Genomic DNA, 19328 nt, shown 5'->3' on the forward strand with positions numbered 1-19328 from the left:
ATTTTATTTTTCAGCTCATTTCAGAGGTTTGTTAGTGAGGATGAAGCCTGTCTCTGCATGATGATTTCCTGCATGTGCTGATGCTCAGCTTCTTCTCTCATGCCTTAATTGAATGTCTCTGATTCTCTCTTTCTCCCTCTGCTCTCATGAAGGAGGCATCATTAAGAAGACCTTTACATTCCAGATCAAACAAGCCTCATTGTTAGATCATTGTTATTCCACATAAAGGCAAAGACACATCTCTTGGCTGTGACCTGCAAACTTCTTTTGCCTATGAGCGCTGAATCGCAAAGACTATCGATCCCACCGTCGACTCCATGTAGGAACAGCTCCCTCCGATTCCCACAGCCTCGACTCGTGCTTGGATTTCAGCATTCAGTCAAATCCCCCAGGTTGGTGTTTTTATGGATCTGAAAAGAAGTCGAACTGTTCTTCTGAGAATTGATTAAGAGAGGGGTGGGTTGTTTCAGAACACTTTGTTCACACGCAGATGCTCTTCTGCTAAAATCAAAGCACAAATGGTATCTTTGTCGCGTCTTTACTCTGATTTTTTTCCCCTTCAATCTGCTCTTTCAGGACAGAGTATGCCATCTGCACCTTTTCACAGAATCCTACGACCCCTTCTGCTCGGCACTTTCATTCTGGGATGCTTTGTGACTCTGTTTTTGATGTATTTTAAACCATCCACCAGCTGGTTATCTGGTCCCGTAGAGTCGACAGTATCCACAGATCGGGTCAAGAACCTCTTCTCCACCAGGAGCGATAAGAACGTGACCACCGTGCTGATCTGGCTCTGGCCTTTTGGACAGACCTATGACCTGGGTGTGTGCAGCTCCCTCTTTAATATCGAGGGATGTTTCATCACAGCGGACAGGAACCTCTTCAACAAGTCAGATGGGGTCGTCATCCATCACCGGGACATCTGCACCGACCTGTCTAACCTGCCACCGCTTCAGCGACCGTCCTTCCAGAAGTGGATATGGATGAACTTGGAGTCTCCGTCGCACTCCTCCCAGCTGCCTGGGATCGAGAACTTGTTCAATCTTACTCTAAATTACCGTCAGGATGCTGACATCGAAGTGCCTTATGGGTCCATCGTAGCAGCGGAGGGCGAGGAGGACTTTGTCCCACCCAGTAAAAACAAGCTGATCTGCTGGATTGTGAGCAACTGGAACCAGGAACACGTGCGAGTGAAATACTACAATGAGCTGTACAAACACATTGAGGTTCACGCGTACGGACAAGCCTTTGGAGAGTACATCTCCGACCAAGACTACTTCCCCACCATGGCCAGCTGTAAGTTCTACCTGGCCTTTGAAAACTCCATCCACAAGGACTACATCACTGAGAAACTCTACAACCCACTCTCTGTGGGGACTGTGCCAGTGGTTCTCGGCCCGCCCCGGCAGAACTACGAGAACTTTATCCAGGGAGACGCCTTCATCCACGTGGACGACTTCACCTCGCCAAAGGAGCTGGCTGATTACCTGCTGCTACTGGACAAGAACGAGGAAATGTACCTCAGGTACTTCGAGTGGCGGCGGCACTTTAAAGTAAAGAAGGCCTATTTCTGGGCAGAGCACACATGCCTGGCCTGTGATTACCTGCGTAGGCACAAAGAATACAAGGCGTTCAGTAACCTTGACAAGTGGTACTGGGGCGGGTAGTGCTGTGAAGGGCTATGCAGTGCTTGTTTTGGTATTGAAGGCAGCGCTTTAAGAGTTTTGTCCTTCTGTTAACACGAAGGTTCATCACTGTTTTGTCCTAAGCTCCTGAATGATTTTTCATTTTGTTTCGAGGCCCAGTGAGACATGCATCTTATTTCTTTTTATTTGCAAGCCAGCTTTGCTAAGCCTTATTTTGCCTTGTATTATTCATTGTTATATTTATTTTGAACGGATTACAAATGCACTATCTTTTTACTCTTATTTCAGCCTTTTCTTTGCTTAAAATGCCCACGTCTGCTGCTAATTTTTATTTATGTTTTATTCTGTTATTAGTATGAATGAATGAGGGGTTACGATTTTATATTCCTGTTTAACAGGTGCAAGGTTATTTCTTATCTCCTAAACATCACCTTTTCCTACAATGGTACACAGAAGACATGGGGATATTGTTAGCTGCAGAAGGAGACTGGCATAAAAAGAGAAAATATTTATGTAATATTTATTTGAGAGAGGCATTATATGATGATAAAAAAAACTATCTCATCAGTGCTAGTGATGCAGTCACCTATGCAGTGTTTACTGAACTCAAATGTGAAAGTAGTTCAACCGTGTCATGTACATATGGTATATTTTTGGAAATATGCATCCATCCTTTTTCCTAATATTTTCCTGAGTTTGCATTTGCACTCCTAATCAAACTGTTTGACATCCTGTGAGTACAGAGGGGGCTGCCAGGTTAGGTGGCATGTGATGATAATTATGATGGTGGTCTCTGGCAGCAGATGTGGCTCTGCTCCACGAGAGGGAGGCTTCTATTTTAATCAGATAGTGAATTGTTCATCGTCACATGTGGTGTGTCACAGAGCAGTCGGATCCCGTATGGATGATAATACAGCACAGAACCATTGTACTGCAATATGAAACTCCCACACAGCACATTATGTTGCAGCATGATTTCGTCTTCAGGAGTCTGTAATCTAGAGCTGAATCCATCGATGGGGAAGAGCACAAATGAACACCATCCTCATACCTGTGATTAAGCTTTCTGACTGTGTGTACTGTACTGTCATCCCACAATGTGACCTTAGGTATTTACACTGAGTTTGTTTTCAGTAATGTCAGGCATACGTTGCCATATGGGTGAGATGAATGTGAATCAGGATGACTTCAGATCTGCCCAAATGTTTGGGACCTGTTAGAGGAAAATGTGTTCTCCGTTACTCTACCATCATCCATATTTCTGCTTTTAGTCATCTTGATTGTGCATTGTTGTTCTGGGAGTTCGAGGGCGCATGTGAAACAATGTTTTTTTTTCTGTTAACACTCGTGTTTACAGTTGTGTGGCTTGCCAGCCAACCTACACCACTCAAGATCACACTTCTCAGCATCTGTAGATATACCACATTGCTTTTAAATGTTATCAAGAACAGCCAATCCACCAACAATGCATCTTAACAGCACTCAGCAGCTAATGGCAGTGTGGTTACATTTTTACAGAAATGAACTGTGCAAACTATGTCAACATTTTATGCAAGGTGAGCCGGCGCCTTTTTGGTCAGTAGTTGGTTTAACATGTTTCAGGTTATTTTTATTTTGATATCTTCTTCACTTTAAAGGGACCATTGATGTAAATTAGGATGAATTCACATATTTTTCTTACTGGATATGGTTCCAAATGCCATATTGAAAACTGTACATAAACCTTGTAGTGAAATGAATCACCATCCGACACAGATCATTCCTGTTTGTTCACCAGACTGAGAGAGCTCCTGCAGTGTCTGCATCACTGAGAAGAGACAATGTGCTGTACATATTTTTAATGTTTCAAATCTCTTTATAACATGCAAGTGTCGTCATGCAGTGAATGTGACTTGGCTGCGTCTTTATAAGTAATGTTGGTGCTTCAAAAGGCTGTGAATCAATGCAAAAGAGGCAAAAAGGGAAGAGAGGATTACAGCAACAGAAACAATGGTTTTAGTGTTGTGAGGTGGATGGTTTCATCAAGGCAGGCCGTTTTACACTGATGTTTTTGTTTTGTTTCTTTTGAGTGTGGGTGGTTGTCCTTTTGGCATAACTTAATTGGAAGAGTCATGCCAAAATGCAGCAGAGATTTATATCTTTTATTAATGTGGAGTTTTGTGACTCACTGTGCTGATGCCTGTCTTAGATGGAGATGTTGTGAATTCAGAAACTGTCAACAGAGGCCTCAGCTGCCCCACATATTACTTATGAAACTGCCACTCATGGTTTCATATTGTACAGTCCAATCTCATGTATGAAAACAAAGGCTTCTTGTCCAATGTAGTTGGTGACTTTAAGGAACAAAAGATATGAGCTTTCTGTGTCGTCTGTCTCTCTCATCTTCTGTCCTCTTTCTCTCTATCTCTCTATTTTTGCACAAAAACAAACATGGAGGAGCCTGGTCTTCTCTGAACCCTGTCTGAGTGTGTAACAGCACCAGAGTGAATCAGGATGTCTCTGAATACTGTCTGACCTGGCTCTGAGTTTGCTGGAGTCTTACAAACACTGAATATAAAGTGGGATGAAATCTTTGTGTGTGACTGAACATGAAGATTTCACCAGCGATGCTCACCTTCTGCCAGTTCAATGAAATAATCAGTGAGTCAATCAGTACAAGTTTTTTGCCAAATCATTGTATTTTGCCAAATGTTGTGTTTTAACTGTAGATGTCTGATAGTGTCAAAGAAAATAAAGATATTGATAAACGATTAAAAAAACCTCAATCATACAGAACCTTATTTGTAAAGTGTTCAATTTGATGGTAACCATCTCCACCGCAGTGTTAGATGTGAAGCAAAAAAAAGCTACAGTGGGCTCTTAAATGTGCTAGTGATGTAATTTGAAGCCAAGTCGGGTTGCAAAATTCTGTGAATTTTAACATCTGGAAACTTTCTATTGGAATTTTCAGGAAATTTATATTAACTGCATTTGCCTGGTCATATACATGTTTAAATATGAAAACAGACATGCATGCAAATATGTCTCAAAAGGTGTCAATTATGACATCACATCCTATCATTTTAGCATCAAATAACTAGCTTAAACTAAGCTTGTACAATACTGAAGGCTTTCACATAAACTGGCATGAATTTGTCTTGTAATGGTGGAGATGTGCTGTATGACCAATACTGCAGCCAGCAACCAGGGGGAGCTCTAAAAGTTATGGCTTTTATTTAAGAAGCTACTGTACCTTCCATTTTTTACACAGTTTTTCTGGTAACTTTTTGAATCATCACTTTAACATATTCTTATATACAATGCTACTACCAGCTAACCGTAATACTTATTTTGACATGATATAGATCGACATTTTGAAAAATACATTTTTTTCTTGTTTCTTCACAGTGGATGTGACGATTGCAAACCAATTTAAGTTTTAGAATAGAAAAAAATGTAGCAAATACCAAAACCCGCTTTTTGTGATAGCAATACAAAAACTAGGAAAGCACTCAGAGAGCGCAGACCTCCACCAAATATACTGTGATTGTCACCAACATTTTAGTCCTACTTTAATGTTATACTCCCTTTCAGCAGACTGTCTGCTACAATTTGGTGTTAGTTGCAGGTTTGTACGATAATTTGTTTCCTGACAGTGTTGAAAATGATGATGACCCAGTACATATTTCATATTCCAGATCTTAGTATCCAGAATATTTCCAGGATCTGGATCGTACTTTTGCATCTGTCAGAAATTATGGTGACCTTGTCTTGTATTGTTTTACAAAGCAATCCGACCATTTATGGTGCTGTTATATACACATATGGTGAAAACAGCCCTATCTCACAATGATAAAGAATCCTTTAAAAAAGTCCTGGATCCAGATGGTGATCCAGATCACCTCCAAAATTTAATCAGTTCTTCCTTATCCAGTTTTGAACATTTCCTGAAGATTCCATCAAGATCTGTTTGTTACTTTTTGAGTTATGTTATTCACAGACAAACAGACAAACAGACAAACTTTCCCCAAAACAAAACCTCCTTGGTGGAGGTAATACGCTTCTCAGACAATAATGGGTCTAATACTGAAAAACGAGCTGGTATATCTTGTTGGCAGACTTTTTTAAAGGCTAAGCCAAGGCTAGCTTAAAATAGCTAACCAAGTGAAGTAATGGTTGACCTCACACTAGTACTGATCTTGATTTTCATTTTCACAAATGTCTTCCATTAATCATTTTATATTTTTTAGGCAACCTAATAAAGTCTCTTGCAAATCTATCAAGTATAATTTTCAAAGACACAGCTCACACTGTTCTCCAGTGCCATGTAACACAGGACGATATATAAATAGCTTTTCAAAAGCCTTGATAAGTGATTAATGAGAGCGTGAAGACTGTGTTGTGTTAGTTACGCCTCAATCCTCCGGCTGTTGTTGGTTACCCCATATCCTCACTAGCACTCTGGTATTTGGAGTCGCCTCCTTCACCACACGGAGATGACACATCTTTGTCAACTGCCTCTGCTTTACGGCGTAGGTCAAAGTGTGTGATAAATATGTGTGTAGGCAGGATCAGTGGCACAAATAATCCAATGATGTCAGTTGAGGATTAGTATGAAAGTTCAGGTGGCAGGAGGATTTTCCCTTTTTTTTTTCAAGAGAGTGTGACAGAGGAGTACAGTGACCTCAGCTGTTGATTTTTGCATTTGCTTGATAAATACAGCACAGAACACTGCTGAACCAACTGCAAGTTACTTAACCTGTAGCTAAAACTGCTGTATCTGAAGAACAGGATGAGTGGGTGTTATGTGAAAAGGAGTGCTTGAAGTGAGGTTAAAATGCAGCATAACTCTGAAGTTCTAAGGTTTTTTTTTAGCCACAGAATTTTGAAGCACATTTCTGAGTTTTTAAAGTTTAACAGCTGTTATCAAAACATTTTTGGCTGATTTGGGTATTACAGAAAGTCTGAAACAGACTGCGAGCATCACGCCTGGGATTTCCACTGTAGACAGTCATGTTAGCAACCAGCCAATGAACAAAGTAGCAGCTAAAGACTTGAAAGACATCAAAAAGACCAAGAGAGAGATAAAAGGAAGTAAATAAAGTATTGACATTGATCCTGTTGCTAAAAATGTACCTCAAAAAGAAAGCTAATACTGCTCTTTAGCTAGCTTGCTGGAACAGGCAGGCAGTTGTTGGCTAACAAGCCAGTCATTAGCTTAAAGGCTGTTTAAATGTTGGCCAAAAAAGTGTCTGTTAGGTCCTTTGTAAATATAGATTATGATTAATGTTTAACTTTTGCTTTGATTGTGTCATTTTGGGATGTTTAAAGAAGTTCTACAAACTGACTGCATGCGCCCTACTGGGCAGTGACACTGGATAGACGTAGTTAGCAACTAGCTAGAGATCAAAACACGAGGTTCCTGATCAGGAAGTATTGATTCAAGATGCACAGAAGACCCTATGACAACACCACATGGGCCAACAAAGTTCAGCAGAGAAAGATTAAATTTGTAGATATGGTTGATACTGGAGCTGGACTGGCAAATAAAAAGTACAGCAGAGCAGAAGAAAGCTACATAAGAGAGTGACAGAGCATGGGCTAAAGGCTAAAACACGGGCTAAGCTGTGTGTGATAATGTTCATTTCAATGCACAGTCAGCAGTTATTCTGCAGTGGTCTGTTCAAACTTGAGAGTCTATCAATAAAATGAAGAGTGAGGTTACATTAGCTCTGCTTGTAGGGACACTGGTAGGACATAACCAGGATTTGTTAGCATTACAGGTTACAGAGATGTCTTGTGGCACTGGGCTGTGGGAAGCGCTAAATGTAATCTGGTACTAAACTACTGCACTAACTATTTCTTTATGTCTTTGATACCTCTTTTTTTTCTTTATCCCCCCCTTTAGAGACACAGTTTTGTCAAGAATTAGGAGACACCAATATAAAGATAAAAGAGGGTTAATAACAGATTTATATTTATCAACCTGCCAAAAAATAACACAGCTCAAAACAAAAGCTAATGCTGCTCTAAAGCTAGCTTACTGGGTCACAACGGCAAGTGTTTACAAACAAATGAGTTGATAGCAATGTATGCCTAAAAAGGTGTCAGGCTTTTTTTTAATTTGGAGTATTTTACAGATTTTTAATAAAGAATTATTTATTTTTTACTTTATTTTCATCCCTTAGAGCAGAAAATCTGAAAATGGGCCCAGGAAATATTCCAGCCTGCGAGCTTTATTTTGGACCCATGTACAGTCTTGGAACAGTTACAGTAAACTGAAGATTGTTTGTTTGTGCAGCTCTGTTTGTATAATAGGAAGAGTTCCAGGCAGTGTAGTGGCTATCACAAGGAAAAAGTCTCCCTGCAAGCTGGAGTTTGGAGGACTTCTTCATCTGAGACAGTCTGAGGTGGACAAAACTATCTGACTTCCTGCTTCAGGTATGTTTGTTTGATCTCTTGTTAATTTAGAGAACTTTACAGTATAAATAATGTTTATATGATATATGCTTTAATGATACGATGATATATGATATGATACAAAAGCTTTGGCTTGCTGCCACTGGTACCACAGAGTACTCGGCTGCTCCGTCTGCACAGTAAATCCAAAGACCGCCAAATCTGTAGGCTGTGAGGGGGCGGGGAACGTTTAGGGGAACATTTTAATGAGCTGTGCATTCCTGGGAGGAGACAACTTTCACTCCTCCTTAGTGGTGGAGATCATATGTCTGACTCTTTCACAGGCTCTGTCACCCTCTCATAGCATGACTCATTTTAGTGAGAACAGGGGAGGGGGTTTGGTAGAGGCATTACAGGTCCTCCCTCAAGGGGTGTAAGGTTTTTGTGAGATGGTAGACATAGTAGATTGTATCTCCTTGCCCCCCGCCAACCCCCTATGTGGCTATCCTGTTTAGTCAAAAATGCTGTGTTGAAAGCAAGCTTTCCAAAGTCGCAGAAGACCGCAGAGGACTGCTCAAAGATCTGATCTGTGAGAGTCCTCTCATTAACAACAAGACCTGCCCCTCTTCTCAACCTAATGGATCCCACTTATGCTGTCACCACCATGCCAACCAGCTGTCAGCTCTGGTGCATCCAGGCTTTTGTGCTTGAACTGCGCCGTGTTGATCTGTCCCAGTCTACGACCAGTCACAACCTCAAAGGAGCCACCAAAGTAAAAGCCTCTCTTCTTCTGTGAGATCATTCGATTCAGAGGGACAGGGGAAGAGCCACTGACACCTTATTGTAAAGACTGAATACATTAAGATAAGAGGACACCTGAGTCCAAGTCATATAAAAGGCCTTTTTATAAGGGCGAGACAAGGCAGCGTACGAAATGTGTTGGCAGCTTGACTACAGAGGATTAAGCTGGCAAAAGGAATACGCAAGATCAGCAAGCTTTTTGCTCTGCATAGTTGGCACTGTCTGGTGTAGAAGTCAATAATCCAAGAGACAAAGACCAGTACCTGTTATCCATCAGACAGGATCACAGCGGTTATGATAGAACAGGCTCACACGATACAGATTAACCCTCACAGTATGAACACAGTGAACGATAATCTCTGCTTTAACTTGACATGCAATTTCCTTCTTTCATGACTTTCAAATTAATACACTTAAGGAGATGAGAGTTTTTGTTTGCTGATGAATTTAGGTCATCTCCAAGCAGGCTGATGTCACATGATGTCAGACATACTATGCAGCAACCAAGATTAGAAGCTTTTGCGAGACGATGACTATATCTGTCCCACAGTTGGTTCTGGGTTTAAGGTTTTTAAGGTCTGACTGGCTTTGTGTATTACAGTCGCTGATCTGGACATCAGCAGGAAGCAAGGATGCAACACGATGCAGTGGTAATCTTATCCAAGGAGGCAGATGACTTTGTCTAATCGGGTGGATCCACCTACTTAAAAAAAAGAGAACGAAAAGAAAAGCATGATTTGAAAATCACACATTCCCCCGCACCTTAAATCCAGACATAACGTGGTTATACTGGAAGTGAGCCTTACATAACAGCACCGTGTAGGTCAAAAATAACAATCTTACATTATTCCTCAGAGCTTTGTTGATACCACCTACATAAAAACACATCCCATGTCACTACATCATCCGCTGATCCTAAAACAGAGTACATGTTGTATATTTACAGGAGTGTAATGCTACATGAATTTCTCTACAAGGAGTGGTGCTACAGGAGGGGACGCAGAGAGAGGGGAAGAGGGTTCATGTGGACAGAATTGCATTCCTGTCAGCCTCATCCCTGCCACTGACCTTCCTGTGTGTGTATGTACAACAGGGATTAGGCCTGTGGGCTGGGCTGGTGGTCTTCTCTGGCTATTTTTATAAAGATGTCTGCCCCCCCTCCTGATCCTTTTGGTAAACTGATATGAGCACATGTTCCAGGATTCTGATGTAATTAATTTAGCTTCAGTGAAAAGAGGGCAGCTTGTTTCCTATTTTGATCAATTTTATCACAATTGACGAGAGATTGTTTGACCGAGTAATGGCACCATTGTTCATTCAGATATTGTGGTGTGGCGTGTTTTTTATCCTTATTTTACAACAAATCGTTCCAACCAAGTGACTCAGTAGGATGTGAGGCAGCCCATGAAATCTGAGAGCAACAGAAGTGTTTCTACTATCAACTGTTTGAAGAATGGCTGTGTAAAAGCAATCATCACAGACTGTGTACAGACCATAAACTGTGTAATATTCCTGACATGGACATCAGAGTTTCAGAAGCAGTTTTGAAGCCCCTCATTGTTGAGTGGCATTTTGGAAATACAGAATTTACTAGAGATGGGCCGATACACTTTTTTACATTCCGATCCAATCCAATCTAAAAATAATTTAATTGTGCCGATACCCGATCCATACTAATACAGTAGGCAACATAGTAAAACTTAAACCAAACAAAACATTATCAATTTCAAGCCTTTTTTTAATTAGCATTGCAAAAACCTGAGTGCAATATGTAATGGCATGGTATGTAGGGATGCACCGATCCAACTTTTCTGGTTCCGATACCGATACCAATGCCTGGGCTTTGGGTATCAGTCGATACTGATGCTGATCCAATACCACTGTTAAATAACAACCTGAATGCCCTACTGTGGGATAAGACTGGTAATGTTTTGGGTAAAAGGCAAAAAAATTAGTAGATGGAAAAACTGAAGTAAATATTTATTTAAACGATAGAATATTCAAATGTTTAGCACTATTTTGGTAAAAACAATGCTTCAGAATGTACAGAAATTGTATTCAAATGTAAACTTTTATACCCTGTAGACGGTAATGCAGCAAAAAAGTGCATCAAAGGTAACATTTTAAATCAAGTAGCCAAGAGGGGCACTGAAAAAGAAATGGAGCTGTTTGCCTGGATTGGCACTAAGGATCGGCCCCTTTCCCACCGATACCGATCCAGCTTTGAGGGGCACCGATACACCGAACCCGATGCCAGGATAGGTATCAGTGCATCACTAGATTTTACCTTAAATTTGGTCAAGGTAATATGAAGTGAAGACGTGGACTTGGACTTCAGCTGTGCCTCTGATAATGCAAAACTTTAAAAAATCTAAACCAGTGGTTCTCAACTAGTCAGACTTCAGGACCCACCATCAACCCTCTATGACAAGCCGTGGCCCAAATAGCTGTATTTTAATTAAAATCAAAAAGTTCACATTAGAGGCCATACTTTAAAACGAGGAGTGTTGCTTAGCATTACAGGGCATTATTGCCACCTACTGTTCTGGAGTGTGAATAGACAGCATGCCTCTAAAAAAAACCCTTCAAAATAAAAGCACAGAAATTTTACACAGGAATTGTTCTGTTTTGTCTTTTCAGGCAAAAGCTCACCAGTTAAGAAATACTAATTTGAACTACCAAGTTATAAAAAAACCCTTTTAAACTTGTGCCATAAAAATAGTTTTTTGAATGGGTGTCTATGTGGTTTCTGGTACTTCTAGAGCAAGCCTCAAGTGGACACTCAAGGAACTGTAGTTTTAACACTTAAACACTGCATGGCTTATACTCAATACAGCAGCACTCCATCTGAATTGCACAGATAATACAGAGCTTTATACTTTTCTTTAACTCCTTATCACCCTAGTATCATACAAGCCACCAGGATTTATAATATTGTTTTGGCCTTAATGACTCAGAGATAATGCTGGAAACTTTTACTTCTCTTCTTTCAGGATCCATTTGAATTTTTTTCGCTTGCCCAAATAGTTGAACAGTTACGGTAATTTAAAGAGCACTCGTAAAACAAGAGGGCTGCCGTGCTGATACTTGTGAAGATTAATAGAAGGAACTATCTCTGATTATTCTTTTAAGTTTTTTGTCACAAACACTTCTGACAATATAAAGCCAAACTTGTTAAGGATAAATATCTGTACTAATGGGTTCACCAATAGTTACACTGAATAATCCAGCAGTCAACAGCACCTGGTACCATTATGATTAAAGTAGTTCCGAGCAGACCCAATATTTTAATTCACCAAATGTGGCTGGCCTTAAACCCAGTGGTGTTTTCAGTGTAAAGTGTATAACAGGTTTGTTCCAAAGCAGTATACTACAAGTGTTTTTAATGAGCGTGTAAAGGATCTGCTATCAGCGAAATCATTACCATCAAACCATCATTCCTGCTCCTCCTCCTTTATTTTACCGTGGATGTATTGCACATCACCGGCTCACAGCTTCCCCTTTCTGTAGTTCTGCCAAGGCGCTCTCAATTTCTACTGAGAGGTCCTGGCATTATAGTTCAGTACCTGGCAGCCACAAAGCTTCTGGCGCCTACCTCTCATAAGCCATCTGCAACTGCTCGCATGTGTGTGTGTGTGTGTGTGTGTGTGTGTGTGTGTGTAGTGGGCACTGACAAAGGCCACGAGTGTGTCCAGGAACGTCACAGCATCCAAATAGCTAACTTAGTCTGCTGGGAAACTGATACCAAACACAAACTAGAGGGTGGAAGGGAAACAATTTTGTATTTTCCCAATCTCAAATCACATCGTTTACTGGTGTGTGTTCACATGAAAATGATAAAACTGGATGTTGACTGGTTTCATGTGAGCTGTAACCTCACCAAACAAGAGTCTCTGAGTCCTAAAATCACTTTTCTTATCGCTTTCATGCCTTCCTGAGATAAAGTGATTATGATTAAATCATCTCAAAGGCTCAGCGGTCTCTGCACCATCAGCTCCCTTAAAAGGTGCACTATGATGCAGTGGAGCATGTCCATTCTCCCCAGAGATTATCGCTAATAAGAGGGCCAGTATTTATAGAAGATCCCCCCCAGTGGATACCCCTAATCCTGCCTCACCCCTTTTCATCCCTGCCCCATCTCTGAGCCTGGACTGCTCGCTCTCACCAGCCCCCAGATTCAGCCTCTCAACTCATCAGCTGAGGTAGAGTCTGCTAAAAGGAGCTTCTTTTTCTTTAAGAGCCTGTGAAAGGAGAGAAAAAAATTGTTTGGCAAGATTTCTTGGACTACACTAGGCCATTTTCCATCACTCCTACAATTCTTTATTGTCAAATTTTCCTCCTCCTGCTCTGTTTGACCCGCAGCTAAGAAAAGCAAACAATAATGTCGACCAGCGAGCGTTTCGACTGCCATTACTGCAAAGACTCCCTGTTGGGGAAGAAGTACATAATGAAAGAAGACACGCAGTACTGCACTAAGTGCTATGAGAACCTGTTCGCCAACTGCTGTGAGGGCTGCTCTGTAGCAATTGGATGTAACAGCAAGGTAAGGGGACACCAGTTGAGCCTTAAAGTATGCATTTAACTTTCACAGTTTTGTGTAATAGAAGCTTATTCATGTAGAGTGATGAATTCACAATTTATGGTTTCCCTATGGTTTACAAACAATTCATAACTGCTATCAAAAACAACAACTGCTGGGTGGAAATATCTACAGGACCTGTCCTACAAGGATCGCCACTGGCATGACCAGTGTTTCAAGTGTGCAAAGTGTGGTCGCTCTCTGGTTGAAAAGGCCTTTGCAGCCAAGGATGATCTGCTGCTCTGCACCGAGTGCTACGCCAATGATTATTCATCCAAGTGCGCCACCTGCAAGAAGACCGTCATGCCAGGTACCTGTTAAAGTAGTTACAATGACAAAGGTAACTGCAAAAAGAGCTCAGCCATATCACTGAGAAGATATCTCTAGAAATTTTTGCATTTGTCTTAGTAATACTGAGAGAAAAAACAACAAAATAAAAAGTAAAATCTTGTTTTTTTTGTTACGTTCTTGACAGGCCTCAACGTAGCTTTTCTAGTCATTTTACCACAGTTTTCACAAACAAGAATTAACTTTGAGTTTTACATTTTTACGATAACATTTGTCTGATCTCGAGGCGCAGTGAACATAAAAATCTGAGCATTTTTTAACAAATGACAGCATGTACGATTTCACATAACACAACCAAAACAAAAACTTTTAACACTTTAAAAATATATTGTTATATTTTAAGTCCCTGTAAAGACTTTTAAAGTGATCGTGAAAAAGCCCCACTTCCATATGCCTGATTATAATCCACAATTTTCAATAAGATAGTCAGCGCCAGAATAGGTGATTTTAAATGCTATTACTCAGTTTCCCAATCAGGTTGTCCAGGACTGGATGGATGTAAAGGACGTAGAAGTCCCTGTGACAACACTATGCTAGCCAAGAAAGTCGAGCTGAGAGGAGCAAAACCTGTCCCGTTTCTCTGAAGAAAACAGTTAATTTTGTAGTAATGGTTGCAGTGGTGTGTTAAAGGTTGTGAGTCTATCAATAAAATGAAGAGCCAGGTTATATTAGCGCTGCTTGGTGAGGTTGAGCTGGTAGATGAGCACTGGTAGGACATAATCAGGATTCATTAATGTTTCAGAGCACCAGGCTGTGAGTAGCGTTAAATATAGCTGGTTACGAATGGAGTTCACAAAGTTTGCTTGTTGTCAGGTTTTATCAACAGCGCTTCATAACTGTTTGTAAGTTCTCTACCCTGTCGCATTGTGCCCAGTACAAAGTTGTCTTGAATGAAGAAAAGTAGCGTTAAAAAGCAGATCCGATCTCCATTCATTGCTTCAAAACAAACATGTACCTTAGTTTGAATCACATCTTTCCACATCCAACAGTGGGTGCAAGTGATCATGGGAAACCAAGTCTTTATCCCAGAAAAACACAAGCTTTAGCCGATAGCCCTCACAGCCCCGACAAGGAGACAAACTTTACTTAGATTTGGGAGTTTGTTTTGCTCAAGACCTCCTGATGAAGTTTGCCTGCATGTCAGAGATGTAACTTTTCATTCCAGTTGGGGAAAAGGTAACCTTTGAAAATAAGTTCTCTTTCAACATCTGGTGCCCAGAAAAGTCCATCTACTGGAGAGCTCCTAAACACCAATCCATCTTTGATTGTGTGAGGGTGTTTTAACAATAAAGACAGGGCTACAGCTCTGTAAGTAAAAGATTATAAAATGTATCAACATTGAAACAAGTACCTTTTTAACAACAGGCAACAGTGCAACTTAATCTTTCTCCAAATTTCTTTCCTCGATGATTAAGACAGCTTAGTCCTCTCCCTACAGATCAGGCAGGACTATTTTAAGCTGCAGTGTGCTTCTGTCATAGAGGTACCATATGCTGACTAAGCTGCTCTCCTCCCTCTGTGCCAGGTTCCCGCAAAATGGAATACAAGGGGAACAGCTGGCATGAGACCTGCTTCCTGTGCCACCGCTGCCAGCAGCCAATAGGAACCAAGTCCTTCATCCCTAAAGACACCGGCTACTTCTGTGTGCCCTGCTTTGAGAAGCAGTTTGCCTACCAGTGCTGCGCTTGTAAGAAGGTAAAGTTACAGCTGAGGGTTTTTTTTACATATTGGCTGCTGCAGCACATCAATCCCCCTGACTCTGCGTGTTCCCTTTGTGTTACCCCCAGGCCATCACAACAGGCGGAGTGACCTACCAAGAAAAGCCGTGGCACCGCGAGTGTTTCCTGTGCATCGGCTGCAGAAAGCAGCTGTCAGGTCAGCGCTTCACCTCCAGGGAAAACTACCCGTACTGCCTGGAGTGCTTCAGCAACCTGTATGCAAAGAAGTGTGTGGGCTGCACCAAGGCGATCACCAGTGAGTCATGTTTTTATTCTCTCTGGCCTGACTCAGATAAAATGCTCTGAACTGCATTAGCAGAGCAACCCTGAGATGAACAAGGTGACGATCCTGCTCTCTAGATAAAAAACACTGGATCTTTGTTTGATGTGTGCAGGTCTGGCTGGAGCGAAGTACATCTCCTTTGAGGAGCGTCAGTGGCACAGCGAGTGTTTCACCTGCATGCAGTGCTCTGTGTCTCTGGTGGGACGTGGCTTCCTCACCCAGCGTGACAACATCTTGTGCACCGACTGCGGCAGGGAGAAGTGATCTTCTCATGAGGGGGTTGCAGTTACACGAGAGGCCCTCGCTCTGAAAGTCACTCTCTGAGATTTCTTCATAGCATGCAAACTCTGAGTGTAAAATGCTCTTTGGTTTTAAAAGTGAACATTAGTGTTGTGCACGCACTTGAGTTGTAATGTTTTCATTAAGATGATCTAGACCGCTGAAAGCTAGGGCATGGTTTCCTTTTCTTTAGGTGTTACTTTGTATATTCAGAAGTAAAATACACTTTTCCTGACATGCCTTTTACACACAAGAAAAACAATTTTATCTTTCTTTTCTTTTATGAAATCAAACAAATCATTTTTGGATTAGACTCCAGCTGCTGTGGCTTTTTACAATTTCAGCAAAATCATCACCACAACGCCAAACTATGGACTGTGTCTGTTTCTCTCTGGCTATATCCCTCTCTCTTGTCCTCTGTCAACATTTCTTTCTCTCCCTCTTTCTCTTTCTTCTCTTGTACTTTAACCCTACCATATTCAAGGTGGATGTCTAACATGAGTCTGGTTCTGCCCGAAGTTTCTGCCATGTACTTGCTAAATGTTGCAAAGTGCTGTACTCATAGTGGGTTAAGATGACATGAGACCTTATACCTTGTCTTGATGTTGGGTTCCTGGTGATACAACAAAATTTTAATAACATTAACAGGTCTAGGCCTGTTAATGTTTTTCAAAAGTGTTCTGAGATTACGATAGTTATGATTAAAAATAAAGCTTGATTGATTGCTTGCTTGATTGTTTGAATGATTATAGACTATTGTGCAGATAAAAATAGAATTTAAAAAATCATTGTTTTGAACTTAGTACGCTAGTTTTAACTGCTTCTGGTATTTTATGGACAAAAAGTTTTGAGGATGAATGAAGAAAATGTATTTCTTTTGTAAATTAGGGCAAATGGCTATAGAGGGTATGCGTTTATGTCCCTTCCCCTCTGGGACACGTCTACTTCACACACAGTGAGACCAGGAAAAATGTGGAATATGACAAGAAATTAAGGATAGTTGGACTCCACATTGATTTGTTAAAGCTACCAAAGAACCAGGGATCCATGAACATCCACATGTGGCCAGAAATCATCCTGACATTTGTACCTGATTTCAGCACAGGAAAACAGACAATGCAAAGCCTGAAAGCTACGAAAGCCTCTATATGATTTAGTTTACAGGATACAATGTATTGACCCAAGTGAATACATGTATCATCTTTTTGTACTTTTGGTATTTAACACAGACTATATTTGGAAAAATGGGTTAGATTTAGATTAAGCTAGTTTACAAATCATGTCGAGAACAACGTTCATAATCACACGAAGACTGAAAAGTTTCAGTTATCACAAGCATAGCTGAATGAAAAATGCTAACATTTTCAAAATTCGTAATTTAAGGAATGATTTAACCCAAAATACAGCATAAATTAACGTTAAATGACACAAAATGAGAAACCCAAATTCAACTATCGTAGCCTGGATTGTTTCTGAAAATTGCAGCGATCCATCAGTTCCTCTTCTCTTTGTCTTTAAGTAGCTTGTCAAATGATCGCCCTGAATGCTTCTTAAACATGTTCGTTTAATCAATCGCCCAACAGCTTTTCCTCTTTCTCTGATTTTGCTTTAGAGTTTTTGATGGTATTTAAGCCAACGCTGCCACTCATCTCCCTCTTTCCACCACTTCGTGGGCGTAATCACTGCAACGTCTACCTGCTGTGACATCACATGGATACCCCCATTGTTGCCAATAGGGATGGGGAATCGAAAACCGGTTCCTGTTGAGAATCGATAAGAAATGTTTCAATCCATCGATATCATTAGCCTTTGTGCTTTACGATTCCCTTATCAATTCTTTACATTGTGCCAGAGCCGCCAGGCCTTACGTCGACTAGTCTGCTGCAGCTATCTTAGCTTAGCAGTTAGGTAACATTTCCCAAGAAAACTCTGATTCAGGATTTTCAGCTTGAAGTTTTACTGAAGAACTGACTTCATAAAGACATGTACGTTACTCTCTCAGGAGATTCATATTCAGTACATTGGAAATGGTATAAATCACCTTATTTAACAAAATAACAAAATAGCGCAAGCTTGATGCTAACATATAAGGGAAACTGGATTGATACGCTAGCAGTTAGCATACATCAGTATAACTTCAGCTTCAGAACAGAATTTAAACTTTCATCACAGAAACATATCACATCAACTCTTTGTAAAAAATACAGAGAATTTCAATTATCAAAAGCTAACAGGCAGTTGAAAGGCTCATGGCTGACTTCATAACTACGGAAAGCTTCCAAACAACTTAAATCATTGCTATAACCACTTTGAGACACTAGATGGCCTACCTGAATTATAAACATATTACATCAACGTCACATTGTGTGCAATTTTTACCTGTTTCTGTGTAATTATGCACAGAAATATCCAGACTCAGGGACCAATTACATTTTATTCACCTACAGTATAAACTCAATTAAAAGTTGATGACATAGAAAACCTGTAAAGCTACTTTTTGTACCAAGAAAATTCACAACAGGAATTGATAAGGGAATCAATAAAGAATCAGATCATTAAGCAGAATCAATAAGGGCATCGGTATTGATAAAATCTTATCAATTCCCATCCCTAGTTGCCAACATAGAAATTGTATTCATATAAAGGAAAATAGTGCATTATGAACGCCACACATACCAATAAAATGCTTTCTAGGTATACAATGTTGATATGGGAAATCATTCCAGGCCTGCTGTTTCTCATCCTCTTATTTCACTCCACTGTTGCCATCCAGAGGAGGAGTCTGTGCATGTCAGTGCAACAAATATAGCTGATCTGAGATCTTTATGAGATCATACTGTCCTCTCTCGGTCACCCTTTAGACAATCATTGCTGTAAAACAAACCTCCTTGTGCTTCTGTCTCCTGACCTGGTCGCACCCAGCTCATTCTAGCTGTAAACAAACCCAGAGCAACCATATATGGTTCCATCAGCAGATCACTCGCTCTTCTACTTGTCAATTATCCACCAACCAAAATCCACAACTTAGGTTCAAGTACAAGCTAAGAAACAGGCGGACGTAACTGTGGGCACCCCAAAATATCTGTCCTCCTCTCTAAATCTATTGTTATGATACTTGTAAAAGAGTTGCTGTTCCTTTTTTCTTTTTTGAGTGAAAGCTGCTGGATGAGTTGTGTAAGTGTCCTCACATGGCAGGATGAGCGGTGAAAATGCTGACTTAGGTTTCCTGTCACATGGTAGGTAACTCTGGTTTACACTTTATGAACTTGTGCAGGGATCAGAGAGGAAGGGAGAGC

At 40.7% G+C, this 19328-nt stretch overlaps 2 protein-coding genes across 3 annotated transcripts; both read left to right on the plus strand.

Moving 5' to 3' along the window:
• The first annotated feature begins 252 nt into the window (after positions 1-252).
• On the plus strand, positions 253-4429 carry fut9a (fucosyltransferase 9a). Its single transcript, XM_074692681.1, has 2 exons — positions 253-392; positions 577-4429. The coding sequence occupies exon 2, from the start codon at positions 585-587 to the stop codon at positions 1665-1667; it is 1083 nt and encodes a 360-aa protein (XP_074548782.1). The 5' UTR covers positions 253-392; positions 577-584; the 3' UTR covers positions 1668-4429.
• A 3553-nt stretch (positions 4430-7982) lies between these two features.
• fhl5 (four and a half LIM domains 5) lies at positions 7983-16712 on the plus strand. Of its 2 annotated transcripts, XM_074692007.1 has the most exons (6): positions 7983-8066; positions 13188-13368; positions 13540-13714; positions 15278-15447; positions 15540-15726; positions 15866-16712. In XM_074692007.1, the coding sequence occupies exons 2-6, from the start codon at positions 13207-13209 to the stop codon at positions 16015-16017; spliced, it is 846 nt and encodes a 281-aa protein (XP_074548108.1). In that variant the 5' UTR covers positions 7983-8066; positions 13188-13206; the 3' UTR covers positions 16018-16712. The 2 variants fall into 2 exon arrangements, with proteins under 2 accessions (XP_074548108.1, XP_074548109.1); XM_074692008.1 differs by lacking the exon at positions 7983-8066 and having other exon boundaries at positions 12723-13368.
• The last annotated feature ends 2616 nt before the right edge of the window (positions 16713-19328 follow it).

The sequence above is a fragment of the Halichoeres trimaculatus genome, unplaced genomic scaffold (assembly GCF_033239565.1).
Source record: "Halichoeres trimaculatus isolate MK-OKI-2021-1 unplaced genomic scaffold, fHalTri1.1 fHalTri1_scaffold_17, whole genome shotgun sequence".
Taxonomy (NCBI): domain Eukaryota; kingdom Metazoa; phylum Chordata; class Actinopteri; order Labriformes; family Labridae; genus Halichoeres; species Halichoeres trimaculatus.

Excerpts from the sequence above, each read along its gene's own strand:
- fut9a (XM_074692681.1), top strand. The coding sequence starts at position 585 with ATGCCATCTGCACCTTTTCACAGAATCCTACGACCCCTTCTGCTCGGC.
- fhl5 (XM_074692007.1), top strand. The coding sequence starts at position 13,207 with ATGTCGACCAGCGAGCGTTTCGACTGCCATTACTGCAAAGACTCCCTG. Across the intron at positions 13,369-13,539 it reads CAATTGGATGTAACAGCAAG|GACCTGTCCTACAAGGATCG; the intron begins GTAAGGGGACAC and ends AAATATCTACAG. Across the intron at positions 15,727-15,865 it reads CTGCACCAAGGCGATCACCA|GTCTGGCTGGAGCGAAGTAC; the intron begins GTGAGTCATGTT and ends TGATGTGTGCAG.